This window comes from Patagioenas fasciata, chromosome 3 (genome assembly GCF_037038585.1).
Source record: "Patagioenas fasciata isolate bPatFas1 chromosome 3, bPatFas1.hap1, whole genome shotgun sequence".
In the NCBI taxonomy this organism is placed as follows: domain Eukaryota; kingdom Metazoa; phylum Chordata; class Aves; order Columbiformes; family Columbidae; genus Patagioenas; species Patagioenas fasciata.
The window spans coordinates 17,543,025-17,557,944 of record NC_092522.1 but is presented as its reverse complement, the minus strand read 5'-3'; the positions used below and the strand labels follow the sequence as shown (position 1 = coordinate 17,557,944).

At 37.1% G+C, this 14,920-nt stretch overlaps 1 protein-coding gene across 36 annotated transcripts in view; it reads right to left on the bottom strand.

The window, feature by feature from the left end:
* NRXN1 (neurexin 1) overlaps positions 1 to 14,920 on the bottom strand; it is a 731,497-nt gene that overhangs the window by 96,594 nt on the left and 619,983 nt on the right. For 22 of the 36 annotated variants that reach the window (XM_071805868.1, XM_071805870.1, XM_071805872.1 and 19 more), the window contains 2 exons: positions 7,050 to 7,139; positions 5,305 to 5,624 (listed from right to left, as the gene is read on the bottom strand). In XM_071805868.1, coding sequence (XP_071661969.1) covers positions 5,305 to 5,624; positions 7,050 to 7,139 — 410 coding nt within the window. The remainder of the gene's footprint in view (positions 1 to 5,304; positions 5,625 to 7,049; positions 7,140 to 14,920) is intronic. The other 14 variants (XM_071805881.1, XM_071805882.1, XM_071805884.1 and 11 more) reach the window with 1 other exon arrangement.

Here is a 14,920-nt window from a genome sequence, read left to right as displayed (position 1 = left end):
TCTACCTGCACTACACAAGCACTTCCACAGCTACTGTATTTGCATAGGGATCCTACTACAAATGAGATTTGTTCTTAACACTTGAATCTCCCAGGTTCTGTCACCTAGTGAGCATACCTGGGCGTAGAGCACTGTGATGCTGGAAGCCATGGGATTCATTTGACACTAGTGAGCATAAGAGTCAAATCCTTGTGATTTACCAGACCCCTGGGGAAAAGCTTTGCCTACTGGGGCTGATGAACTGTGAGACTGGTTGGTGTTAATGTCCAGAAGAAGTAGCAGCAGTGCAGAGGCACAGAAAGAACCGAACCCCTGTGTATAAGAACAAGCATTGCAAACTATTTGGTGGATAATTTTAAACTGAGATGGGTGGAAAATACTCTTTCTCCTATTAACTACATTGATTTAATTATTAGTGTGTCTCCATAAAATATATTCACATTTACTATCCTGTGTAAAGGTCATGTACTCAACTACCATTCTTAAAATTGAACTTTTCCCATGGAAAACACTCCTATCTTTTTGAAATGCTCTGTTTTATTTGGCAGGTGAATACATTGAGTCAAGCCTGTCACTGTCCCTGCTACAATGAATACCATTTAAATCCTGTGGTTCAATACACATAAAGAAACATACCCTTCACCTGATGTATGCCCTTCAAGGCAACTGACCAAATTTCAGCTCATCAATTTAATATGAAGTCAATTTAATTTTGCTTGACCAAAAATCAGTGGCTATTGTTCCAAAACATGCAATCATATCACAGTGCATTGCAATTGCTGGTTAAGTGGCTTAGTGTTATTGATAAGAGCCCACTCTGATGAGAACAAAGAGGACTGCCAGAATCCCTATGAAAAATTTAGAAAAGCTATTTTGCACACAACTTTCAGAATTGGTTTCCAATGCATGAGAGCAGAAGCTGCTCTGTGGATGGGCTGTCATAATCAAATCCTTAGAAAGAGATGAGAAATTAACATATTATTCTTGATTTACTATCAATTCATTTATGATTTCCAGTTAATACAGATCCACAAAGCCATGCCAAAGAGATACTAAAGGCCTGATTGTGCTATCCTAATTCAAGTAAAACCCATACTCAAAGTCCTTTTGAAGCCCTTCTGCTTCTGACAACTCTTGCAATTTTTATTGCAAGCTTTGCAGTACTTGATGTTTTGCTTAACACCCCAGCTCCTGGAATTATACAACATGTGAATCTCTTAATTTTCAATTTTAAAAGAAGTTTATCGCCTTCATGATTGCACAGAAAAACTTGCAAATGAGACTTTTAAAAAGCATCAAAAATAAAAGATGAAAGAGGATGATATTCTTAGACTTAGATATTTCTGAGCCGCACTGCATACTTATGGCTCACCAAAAGCGAGCAACACATAGCTGCATATTTTTACTTAACAGAAGTCCCATTCTTGTAACACTTAAAGTTGGGGATTTCTTTTCATGCTCATAAAGGTGTGTGAAATTTTGAGTCTACTCCCGATCATTGTGGGCGTAAGCAAAGGACCTCTTCTGCCATCCTCAGCTCCCACGCAAGTGGCCACGGGTTTGCCAAAGCACCAAGGGCAAATGAGATGCAAAGAACAGAAAACCTTACATTGAACACCCAACTAGTGTTGATTTTGCACCAACTGCCAAACTGGGACAAACTGTGCAGCCCAGTCCTTAAATTGCCTGCTCCAGTGTCTATGGTAAGCTACACAGTGATCCTACAGGACAGCTGTAGCTCGGGGGCTGCTATCTGAAGAGCCTGGATGAAAAACAGGCAGTAAACTCTCCCTCCCACAATGGGTGCAAATCCCCAGGTTGCTTGTTAATGCTGAAACAGTGCAAAGCTTTCTTTATTTCCCTCTTCCTCCTACCTCCTACTTTCCTTTTTAATTTTTTTTCCCTCCTTACCTGGTACCTTTTGTTTATTCTGTAAGCTATTTGAGGCAGGAGTTGTCACTTCCTATGTGTTTATGCAGTGCCTTGCATGAAGGCTGACAGCTCTAGATGCCACTATAATCAAAGAGGGGGTGGGAGTTTTAATGCACTGAGGAAAATGAGGCATTCACCTACCATTGACATTCAATAGGCCTTGAGCGCCTTTCTCCTCCTCTTTCAAAAATCTACATTTACAAGTATAATAATTAAGATGTCTGTCATCACCAAAACATCTATTGTTAAAGTATGACACAGCCTCCAAGTAGGCAAAACCTGCATTTAGAGAAGAGTCACTAACAAACAGCATATCACATACTGTGATACTGTGATATTTTTTTTTTTTTTCAGAACACCTAAGACCTCATTTATCTAAAATCATGCGCGACATTATGCAGCATACTTTCTGGAAGTATAATGTCTGTCTTGTATCATATATTGCATTAGCTAGATATTTGCTGAGAAGCACACACTCTCAATTTAAGCACTAACATTGTAGGATTTTTAAAAGAGCATTTCCTATAAATAGAGATTTAAATGATCTTATTTAAGTATTGTAATCTTTAATTGAATTCAATACCTCTGCAAATGTAGCAAACAAACTCTGACTGATTAGGTCATTTGCTTATATGGTATTTCAGATGTGCTGCTTTGTAGTAATGTAAGTTTTTTTCATTAGGAATTGCTGTTTAGCTGCATATTTTCTTCAGGAAACTAATTAATGCTGGAAAGGTAACTTTTCTTCTTGTGCATTACAGTATGTCAATGTAGTTGACACTCTCGCAGAGGTTATATATAAATAAAAATCAGAAAAAAAATGTAAAGGACAAAAATTAAAGGGAATGCAGAAATTAAGAGGTGAGTGCCTTTATTGCTCCATGACCACAAGATAGAAAGTGATTACTCAGCACCCTGCAGCACGGACCCATGGGAGTCCTATGGGTCACTAGCACAGAAATTATTACATGCAGGTAGAATAAGAAAACAGGTATTAATGAGGTAAGAAATTATGTCCTTAATGTGATTTAGGAGCTTCCTAGGTCTGAGTTTGTTGCAGGAATAACACAATATCCTGCAGATAAATTTCAGCTTTGACTTTGGGATGTTATCAATCTCTTCAAATCAAATCAGAGACCTGACTGCAAACTGTGTTTCAGTGCAGTGCCTGACTAATCAAGTGTATAGTCATAATGACAACACAAATCCTACCAGGCAGGATGTTTAGATGCAGCTGAAGTAAACCACTGCAAGAAGGGCTCAGTTACAGACTCAGGATTGCATTGTGCTGTAAAGGCATTAACAATGAATGCTATCCTCAGAAATTTTTATTTCAGTTTCTTACATAGAGACATATTCCAACCAAGTTGTTTCAAATGGGCTGCATTAAGGACTCACACCAACCAGGACAATAGGTGAGATCGATCTAAACCTTCACCCTCACAACATGCTTTGGTGAGATGCTGTGCAACTCTGGATGCTCCTGGAGCTTGCCCAAGGTTCACGATAGTGGAACTTTAAAGACCAGGTGCTCACAGCATCGCAGCGTAGCCAGGTCGGCCAGGATGGGACAGTTACACTGAGGTTACTCTGCTCCAGTGGCAGCAAGGTGCTTAAAATAATTGTGTAGATATGTTGATAAAATCAATATGGGCCACACCTTATTTCAGGCACCAGTCTAGAAATGGAAGATCTTTGGAAGATCTTTTTGCCTAATCATCTGTTTCCCCTCTTCAGAAAATATTACACCTCGCCATAGCTGTTAGCTGAAGAAACCTTTCTCTTCCTCAAAAATGCCATTGGAACACCTCAAAAAGAAAAATCTCAGTGGCCAGACATCCAAACAAGCGAGTAAATCATACTGCGGAATATTCCTGGAAACTGAGGCTAACTGGCAAAGCAACTACGCCAGTAAACTCCTATTGCCCACAGATCATGCAAGGTACCAACTGGGAATGCTCCTTGTGATGTCCTTCTTCCCAAATCACGTCTGGGAATTACCTGAGGCAGGGGCAGAGGCCAAAATCACGCTGGGAACTGTTAGAGCAGTTTAACTTAGTTTAATTTTAATTTAGTAGCACTAATTTACCCCAAGTTCTTCCATGTTGTGAGGCTGTCCTGCATTTATTAGATGCATATCTTCCTCTGTGTAAATTTGATGAGGTCTTACATTCCATTGTCACAAAATACTGTGATCAGAATAGCTGGATAATAAAGTGAGGCATACTTTTGATGCCCCGATCAAATTCCAACTGTGAGTTGAGGCTTTACACAGAAATCAGGCAATTTGACCTCAGCCTCCCAGTCTAATCAGCATGTTCTCCTCCATTCTTGAGAAAATTAACCTCATTCATCACATCGTGCTCCTGTTCCTCCCTATGGTTCATAACACTTTCTTTTCTCCTTTTCCTCCTTCTGGATCTCAGAGCACAGTTGTCACGGCTTGATGGCACAGTGGGCACACAAGCAAATATGTGAACCAAGTGAACACAGGAAAAGCTTTTAGCAGTGTATCTTTCATTTTGTTTTGTTTTATAGAGAGAATAAATACAAAAGAATCTTCTCTGCCACGGAAATGTCCTGGTAAGTTCTAGGTTTTTAAAGCATGAAGTCTGAATACTGTTACTCGGGGTGTCCACAAGACAGAGGTACTTAATTCACTCATATGTTTTACCCCCTTCTTTTTCCGATATTTAAATTACCACACATATTATGCAGAGATTCTGACAAAACCTGAAAGCTACTAAATATATCACTAAATTCATGAGATGCAAATAACCTCAACAAACAGTAAACAACAGCCTCTGACTTGGAGTTTGAGCCTCCCAGGGTACAGAGTGCTCTTAATTCCCTCTGATCTCATTGCCTCTTATGAGGAATTCTGCCTGACAAGATAATAAATCGTGGGACTAAAGAAAGCACTAATTCTCTCTTTTCCAGTCTCTTCCAACTTTGCCTTCACACCTCCTTCCTGTTCCCTCTTCAAACTCTGTCTCGTTTCTCTATCTCATGGATAAAGTCATTACTTCATTTCATCATGTCTAATTCCAGACATCCTGCATTCCTACACCAAAAATAATCAATCTAAAGAAGAAAGAGTATTTAAAAATAGGCACCCTGATGAAGACGGATGACAGGGCAATAAAACTCAGCACAAGGTAATTTTGTCTAACTTGGAAGAACATCAAAATCCTTACTTTCCCTCTAAACGCTGATCAACATCACATCCATGAGCCACGTATGGTACAGAACTTTTATCTGTGATTCATGCATTTCTTCAACAGCAACAATTTCATCTGCAGAGTGAATGCAATATAGGAGCCACGCTCAAAGATGCGAAAATATTTGCAAAAGGCGAGGAAGCCAACTAACCTGACCAATAGGTTCTTTTGTCGGGGCCTTTCCTCTTCTAGCGGTGCTTGTGGCCAAAGTGGTGGTTGTTTCCATGACTGATGTGGACATCTCAGACTGCATCGCTGTGGCTGTGGACTCGGTTGTCATAGAGGAAGGCACTTCACCAACAAGTCTCACATTTCCTTCTATCATGATGTTGGCATCATTTTCTGCTGCCATATTCAGAACTTTCAAGCCATTGTAGTAAAGACCAGAGAGCTGGCCTTGGAAAGGATGGCCACGTTCCTTGCCTCCAATTTTTATGGTTGCTTGGCTATTGAAGATTGTAAGCTGACGCCCTGTAAAGATAACATTATATACATGCAAAAATGTTGACTGTGAACACTATACTCTATGCGAGTGATAACAGAATTTCATGGGGTGAATAATGAGAGCAATAAACTATAAGAAAAGGATTTGACTCATAATTCATTGCTTTTTAATGAGGTGTCCATGAAATGCATAAATTTTGAGAGCATTTGCATTTTTCTTAGTTTATGACGTTCTGGGATTTTTTCTCTTTTTTTGCTAAAAGGCCAATCAAATATATTTGTAAATGTGTTTAGCAGTACAAATGATACCTCTCTCCCTTCTACCTGAAAGCAGTGTTAAACTTTTTGTTGTGTGTCAAGAATGCCACGTTTCTAATTCCTTAAGATTACTTTTTCTTCAAGTCTGCCAACATTTCAAAGCATTTTCCATGCAATACAGCATAGGACCTATAGCTTTAAGTATATGCATATGAGTTTATGTATGTATAGACATATACAAATATGTATATACACACAGAGAGTTTATATACATCCCAACAAGTTCAGTGAATTTAGAAGAAAGTTATGCAGTAATCTGTCATATCTCTATATAAGTGGATAAAATATTTACACTTTTAATTAAATGTTTCCTTTTTGTATTTAAATGTTTGTTTTCCTTCAACATCCACACTGAAGAGAAACACATGGTTCACACTGAGTATCTCAGAGGCAGATTCAAAAATAAATGTCTGATTGGCTTTCAGCAAGGCTATCAATTAAAATAAAAGATTTTAGATGTAAAAGCGGCTTCAGAGATGATACACATACCGATGGAGAAATCATGGCACATTTCCATTAAACAGAGAAATCCTCAGCAACAGTACCACTCTTAGTAAATAGAATAGTCACTTTAGCAGATTGGTTTCTGCTCACAAAAAGCATGCACACAACTTTAAGTTCTGTTTTAATTAGTGTTTGTTCCAAAATCCCCTTAGAAGGTTGCAAACGTTAAAGGGACTTCATTTTGATTGGCAATTCATATTGCCCACTATTTAAGATACCTACAGTTTAAACAAATTTTTTTCAGGACCATAATGAAGATATCATAACTACATATATTTTTAGTTAATAATTTAGATGCTGGAACATGTAGTATAATCTATGAATGATTTATAATTTTTGGTTAATGTTTGCTATGAGTACCTTCATAGATTGAGTTAGTGGATTATATTTAACAGTCCCTTTAACCTTAAGTTAACAGGGTAAGATTATTAAACAGCTGGTACTTCTAGAAATGTATAGAAATTATTATACAAGGTATGCAAATATTACTCTATATTTTACTTTTTTAAAGTTGTTTTTAATTTAGTTTTACTGAAATTTATTTTTTATGTTTATTAGTCTTACAATGAAGTACTACTTGGTTATGTTCAAATTATTTTTTTATTTGAAGTTTTAATCAATGTTTTTTACCTTTGTCGAGTAGCCATTCATCAACTACTCGACCAAGTCGATATGGAATTCGCTGTCTAGCAATCGCCAGGCGCTCGTTATCATTGTTTCCTTTAAAGTTTAAAGAGACATTTCATTGGTTAAAATCTGTAAGGTCAAAGGTTAAAAGTTAATACTTAAAGCTTGAGCTATACAGTTGCCACATGATTTTTTGAAATTTGGAATTTTAAAAAGTGCTACCTAGAACATTTCATGGTTCAGACTTTTCATTCATTCATTTATTTTATTTTAGCAAACAAAATTATTCCTATGTTAATTGAAAATTAGAAATCTGCATTTGAGCTAGGTTATTAAACTTATGTTATAGACAGACCCAAAAAACAAATTTAAACATCATCGAATGGCTTTACAGAAAATGATCATTGACCTCAGGGTTTTGTCTTTTTTGATGTTTCTTATTAACTAGTTAAACATGTTCAGGTGAAACAGGTTTAAGTTTTCAAAAGACATCCAACCTCTCACTCCAAGTTAGTCATTTAAAGAACACAACTCTTAATCACCACCTAAGGCACACTTCTGCTGTCTAGAAATAGACCTGCCATAACTTGTTTCCTAGTCAGAAAAAAATATATTTGTATTTGCTTCATTTAAACAAATTCCAGAGATTCAAATACATGGTACAGAACAGACCAAGGTATTCACCCTTTGTATATTCTCATAGGACATGTTGACAACATCTTGAAGGAACACCAAGGCTTTGACAAAAGTGGCTTGCTGGAAGGTAGCCTGGTTATGAAACATGGAAGTACTTTAAAATTTAGCAAGAGGCCATCTGTAGTGGGGTTTCATAAATTAAGAACTGCCCAGATCTCAGCAATGCAAAACATAAGCTTGTCATATTTGCAAACCATATCTATCCTCAGCCTGTGCAGACATCTTTGACTTCTCTAAATTAAACAATGAGATAAAGTAAGGCTAGTACTGAGAGTAAAATACCCATCAACAAGGAATACTTAGCAAATCACTTTAAATAACTATTTCTAATTATAGGTTTTTATGTTTGAATGATAGAGGTGTGATCCCTGAGAAAACCATCCGTACATTACTGTCTTCTTATTTTAGACCAACAATACCTTTTTCTTCCATTGTATTGGTTCATATTAGTAAAGAACCTGAGACATAAGAAAAGCCAGATGAGTAAAAAGCAGTCATTCCTAATTCAGGTCCAAATCCAAAGTCAAATGTGCATACTGTTTTTGACTTCAACCAGAAATGAACCGAGTCCTGCATTTGCAGTGGAAACGGTAAGTACAGGATACCATAGCTCATGTAGTGCTCAGAAACATATTTTCTTGAGCTAGCAAGATCCTACTGCTAGTTATGAAACCAAGATATTATACAAATTCAGAAAATCAATATTCTAGTTTGTCAGACAATCATCCTCTCTATCAGTATCACCAGTCAGAACAGTGTTGCAGGGAAGGATCAGTACTGTAACCCGCAGAAACAGCAAGAACAGCAGCTTCTGTGCCAAAAAACATGGTGGTTTTATGCAGATACTTATCCTGCAGTGACACGAACTGCTACTCTCCATGCTTCCTGTCTCCCTCACTTAGTTTAGCATGCACATAGTTCACTATGCCAGAAGCTGATCTGTTTTCTTTTGAAAGGATGTCCTCTGCCTATCCACTTCCCAATATGAAATCATAGAGTGGTTTGGGTTGCAGGGACCTTTGAAGATCATCTGCTACAAGCCCCCTGTCATGGGCAGGGACATCTTCCAGTACATCATGTTTCTCAAAGCCCCATTCAACCCGATCCTGAACACTTTCAATAATGTGGCATCCACAGCTTCTCTGGGCAAATATGCTCTGTGGACTTCTATATGTGTGTCAGTATTAAAAATTGCATAGGTGTATATATAAAAATACACACTTTTTTTCCTTATGTAAGTTTTGCTCTATTCTCAACCTTCTGAATCATTCTCTGTAAAACAATATTTTACTGACACCTTTTTTTTTCTGCCTTTCCAAGACAATGAAAATTTAGAATAAAGAGTGAGAACACAGGTCTTGTGATGTTGTGATACAGAATGTCTTATGATTTTTTTTTTCCTGTTGTGTTCTTTAAAGTTACTGCTCTTCATCTTGGGCTCCTTACCTTAGTATAAACTTTCTGTGACTACGTGGAAAGTTGAGAAGTACAGAAAAATGTGTGAAATATCCTGTGATCAGCATGGGAACAAAGATAAGTAGTGTGATCCTCCATCTTTCTGGTTTGGATTTGTATATTCTATTTAAAAAAAATTATATATATATATATATATATGTATATATGTACACATACACATGTACACATCGGTGAATTAATAATTTATATTCCCTGACAGTCAGTTGCTTTTAGCACTAATGTTTAGCTTTTCCATAAGATGCTTGTACAGTTTTTATTGAGGCATTATCAGTTGAGTCACTGAATAAGTGAGAGAACGTCCTATTTCCAGTAGGTTTTCTTAACTTAAAACAAATTAATCATGAGGCTTTGTTGCTGTTGGATATATTTCTTTTGATATTTATACTGAAAAAAAAAAAAAGGAAAAAAAAGAGGGGGGAGGGGGTTGGCAGGATTCTTCTATGTCATTTATAAGAAAAGGCTATACTGTTCAGAATAGGTTTGCAGGCATAAGGTGTCTATTAACGCAATGGACAGAAATCTCATGGTTGTAGATGATTATTCAGTACAGATTCATCCACTGTTACTCACTGGATGGTTTTCATGAACAAATGCTTCACAGACCTCAGAACAACCACATAGTCATGTCAAAATGAACCAATGTTCACAACTGCGTACTTTGGGAACGCATTAAATTCTATGTTGTTTATTCAACTAGTGGGTCTAAATCAGATGAATTTAGTAAAAGGACCCTCTACGCTCACCAGTCTGGATCCCCAACACTATAGCACCTCTCTACTGTAATTCCATTATTAATGAGGGATTTATCCTAGGTAAGGGTTTATTGCTGCCTCCACCTCTAATACCCAGCAGCTGCTCCAGGACATTTCTATGGTGATCAGGGAAACTCCTCTGTGAATCAGCAGCATAAATTTAGTCCTGGCCAGCTTATACATTTCTTTAAATTATTTCACTAAAAAGTTCATGGAGCATGTTTTTTGAGAATAGTGCATCCTATTATAATGTGATTCTATATATAAATTATGTTTTATACTAACTGCAGCAGTCTTGCACCACTGGGAGCAAAATACAAATTAAAAGCAAGGAAATAGCCATTTGATTTGCAAAGGTCACACAAAAAAATAATCGCTGATTACATTAGCCCATCCCTCAACAGAGAAAAAGTACATTGTCAAATGCATCTCAATTTGACACTATTACATTAGCTTGAATTCTTCTAGTAGATAATATAAATGGAAGGGCTAGGGGGAAATGGCGTGGAACTTATACAGGCTTAGTTTCAAGGAGAACACATAGGTTTGGTAATGAAACCAGGAGATGCATAGGTAAGAACTATATTAAAAAAAAAAAAAAAAAAGACATTGAAAATAATGGAGAAAACATTAAAAGCAACAAATCATTATTACATTGTGAAAACACATATCTTTTCAATAACTGCTTCTTAAAAAACAGCTGGTTTGGGTCATACACTCAGCTACAACAAATCTGGATAGCCCCAATGCAATCAGTAAAACTAAGTGTATTTACTTCATCTGGTACTTTCATCCCCAGTAGGGAAAACATAAATACTACATATTGCTTTTCATCAGAGTATTCCATGCACATTTTTCATGCTTCCTTTATTTATGTTTGTTTTTACCAACATGGTGAAGCACAAAGAACTTCTTCAGTAAAAACACTTCCAAGAAGGTTAATAAATATTTCCATACTCTAAATAAACCTGTGGCTTTGAGATTTGATTTGTATTACCTGTCTGAAAGATTAAATGCTCTGGTAGGCATGCTTTTCAACCATAATTTATAAAAACCAACTGGTATGCCTAAACTTTAATTGTAGACAGCTATGTGACTATCCAGCCTGGCAATTCCTGGTTGTATAGCTGAGATTTCTTTGATTAAAAAAGCTGGGTCAAAATGATTCACTCAGGATGTGCACTGTGACATTGTCTCACCTGATTGAATTCTAGATGGCTTCATTCTTCTGCCACATAGATAATATTTTTGTCACAACACAGTGTTAATTCTGTACGAGAGAAAGGCTTCAAGGAAGTAACAATAATTCCAAGGAATCAAGGTAAGCAGAGAAGAGCAGCAAAGGTCAAATCTTTGAGTCGGAGCTAAATCTTGTGGCAAGATTGAGAAGGAGTCCAAAAAAACTTTAATCATACCTTTATATCTATAGGTCAGCTGGGACAAACCAACTGTGTGAACTTCACTAATATGTATTTTATCCCTCCTGATTTATTATATTGTCAGTGCTGGAGTGTAATTCTATTTTGTTCTCTGAAATAAAGGTGTCAGTTATTGATGTGAAATAGCAGCATCCTTGAAAGAGAATAAGGAAGAAGGTTGAAAATTGAGAGTCTGTGAATAACAACCTAGACTACAGCAGATTTTCTTTGAAACATATTCTCTAACAGAATACAAGTTCACCTTGTTAGTCTCAGTGATCTGCTAGAGAAATAAATAACAAACTGACGAAACCAAGGTCTATCTCCATTTTTAAACAACCCTCTTTCTCCCCAGTTTTGTTCATTATGTTCTTGACACTGCTATTTCTGAATCATGACCCACCCCTGACATCCTCAAGAGGAAGGCAGAGACCTAGATAATTCTGCCAGATGCAATCAGGGATGAAACCTGACTGAAGCATCAACTGCACAGCATGGGAGGAAGCTATGGCAGCTCTGTGGTACAGGAGCAAACAGTCCACATAGTGTCTCATATGGACAGGCTAGGAAATGCAAGCACAATCTTAGTAATGTCCCATACTGAAGTTCATTCAAATCATACACTACTGTGCATGCACACCTGTGGATGCAAATACATATTAATGTTGGAAAAAACTGGAGATGGAAAGACTGTAGTTTGAAATCTATACAACAGATGATTTTGCAACATGCAGCTTGCTTCTTCCCAGCAAGAGAGAAAGTGATATTTTAAGTACTATCAAGTGCAAAAACAAATTTTTACATGACTTGCACGTAATTTTGTGATGCTGGTGTTCACACTGGTTCCATGTCTTGGCCATATACAGGTGCTTTCAGTATCATCATAGTCACAAAGGAAATTTATGTTAACAACACAATAGATTCACAACGTAATGCATTTTGAATAGCCAATATACAGATATTCTCTAAAGCTATATTAAGATTAAAATTTAAGTAGTCTTTAACTGTCATCTAAGGAATTCAGTGGCTATTTCTACATCTGCTTGACCAAAGACCCCTTAGAGAGGTCACTCAGGCTAGGGTTTCCCACCCACTTGTATGCTGAAGGCCCAGATTATGTTCCCAAACTTTCCATGCATGATGAGTAGAGCATGCTAGGGGATAACCTTACGTCACCTGCTGCTGTAGACCTGAAGAAAGTCTTGCTCCTAACAAAGTTAGCTTCTAAATAGTCTGCAGAACATCCAATTATCTGATCCTGCCTGCTGCCTACTATTACCTGCAAGCATCTTGTCCTTGGCAGCCATCAATAAGCTTGCCTTTATACATGCAAACACAAGATCACCTTTTCTATCATGGTTCCCTAGGACCAGAATATATAAACATGAGATAGGGTTGGATGGGCAGAGGACAATAGGTCCACATCCACCCCAGGAAATCACTGTGTTTGTGGGGGACACTGACACTGCTCTGACCTGTATTTTTGCTGAGTCCCTACAGACTCATCTGTCCAGTGTTTGATCCAGGAATGAGTTCTAGATGGATCAGATTAAGCTGTGTGTCTTTTTCTGTTGCTAAAATATGGCAGCTCTATCTGTTACAATGTGTAGGATGATGAGTTGGGAGAGATGTAGGAGGATACCGTGGTCAGCCCTGAAGACTATTGTACAAGGAGTTACATATCCAGAAGGCTAATTTGGGCCTTCTCCAGTGTCCAAAGGGAAGACAGACACAAAGTTTGAGGATGCGCATTTTTTCCCATTGGTCGTCTTGAACAAACCTGACCATCAGCTTGGTGAGAAGATAGAAATGCAAAGTAACCCTAAAGTTAGAGAAAGAACCTGTAGCATATAAGTAAGAATGCAACTCTACAGTGCCTTACGTTATTGCAGAAGAGCTAACCTATGAAAAAAGCAAGTTTGGCTTCTCCAAACTTTAAAGTTTCAAACCTGGCAAGTTAGTATCAAACAACTATAATATTATATGGCCCTTTTCACCCTACAGGGACTCCGAAATTCCTTATAATGAACATTGAGTATTCCTAGAGAATATTCTGCTCACTGACTGACTGACAGCAGTCTTCACAGCAGAGTGAAATCCCTCATCCGTGGCTTATAACTCCTAAACACAAAGCAAAACTTACGTTGCCTTAAAAAATAATCCAATTACAAGATTTATTGAAAGATGTATGTGTAAGTGGATTCCCATTCCACTGATACTACAGACTGTACCAAAACATCTTATGTTCACCTATAAGCTCCTTGTTTCACGCTTACATATTAAACAAATTAAATCATATTTTTACAACTTTCTACAGGATAAAACTGAGAACTCTCATTAACCTCTCAGCGAGATCTGAACCTTCACTTCAAATCAACTACCTTCTGCCTTATTTAGGTTTTGATTATTTTTCACTGGATTAATTAGTAATTAAAGAGTGTGCTCTTCATGACTCTCACTTCTTCACTATAATGCAATATCTGTCTAAGTTTGTGCATTGTTGGATTGCTTACTTTGAGAGATTGGTATATTATACCAAAAGCAAGCAAGAGAAGATGAAAAACAACAAGGAGATAAGAAAACATAGGACTTGTCTGATAAATTAAAGGTCATATTTTGTTATCAGGAGCTTTAAAACGATCCTTTGTACTGCCTGTGCAGCATTTAAGGAGCAAATATTGTATGGCTGCTGCTAAAATAGACAGGAAAATTGATAGAAATCATTAAAGAGCAAGATTAAAGTATAAGAAAAGTGAATTGTTGTAAGTACAGTACCATGCCCCACATCACTGCAAGAGTGATATTTTGTAGTTCTCCAAGGTAAAAGGACTCTGAACTGCTTCTAAATCATAATGTCATGGTATTTAAGGTTACTTTTCCTATAGAACTATAATCAGAAGTTGACTGTAAGCAGTTTCTTATTCAACAGATTTTCAACAGCTGAAAAATGGAGAATATTTCAACCTTACTATATCCAAAATTAGCTAGGTAGTAGATAGCAACTACTGAATGTGTTCTTCTGACTTTCACCCAGGTAGCAACCTAGGTTATCTTCATTTCACGTTAGCAAAGAGCTGCTATATAGAATGCCTCTTGACAGAAATAATTCTCACGTTATATATGAATGAACAAGGGCAAATGGAAAACACCATGCTCAGCTCTTATTTTAAATTTCTGTTGGTCTGTAATCCCATGAGTATCCAGTATTAAGGTAGAATCCATCAATAAGAAAGGTCTTCTTAACTATGTGCAAGCCTCCTAATTAAGTTTAGTCACACTGCAAATTCTGAGGATGGAATAGGACAAACTGTCAAAAGGTCATTGCTCATATCATTGCATTTTATTGTAGTCAGGGAAAGGCTTTGGGAATCTCTACAAGTTTTTCCCATATGTTATTTCTGGACCATTTGCAACATGAAATGCTATCTGAAACAATTAAAAAAAAAATGTAGGGTTAACTTCTGCTCTTGGTTATGTGATTTGTAAGAGAAAATAAGAGTTTAGCCTTCAGTTCGTAATCACCAAAGCTACT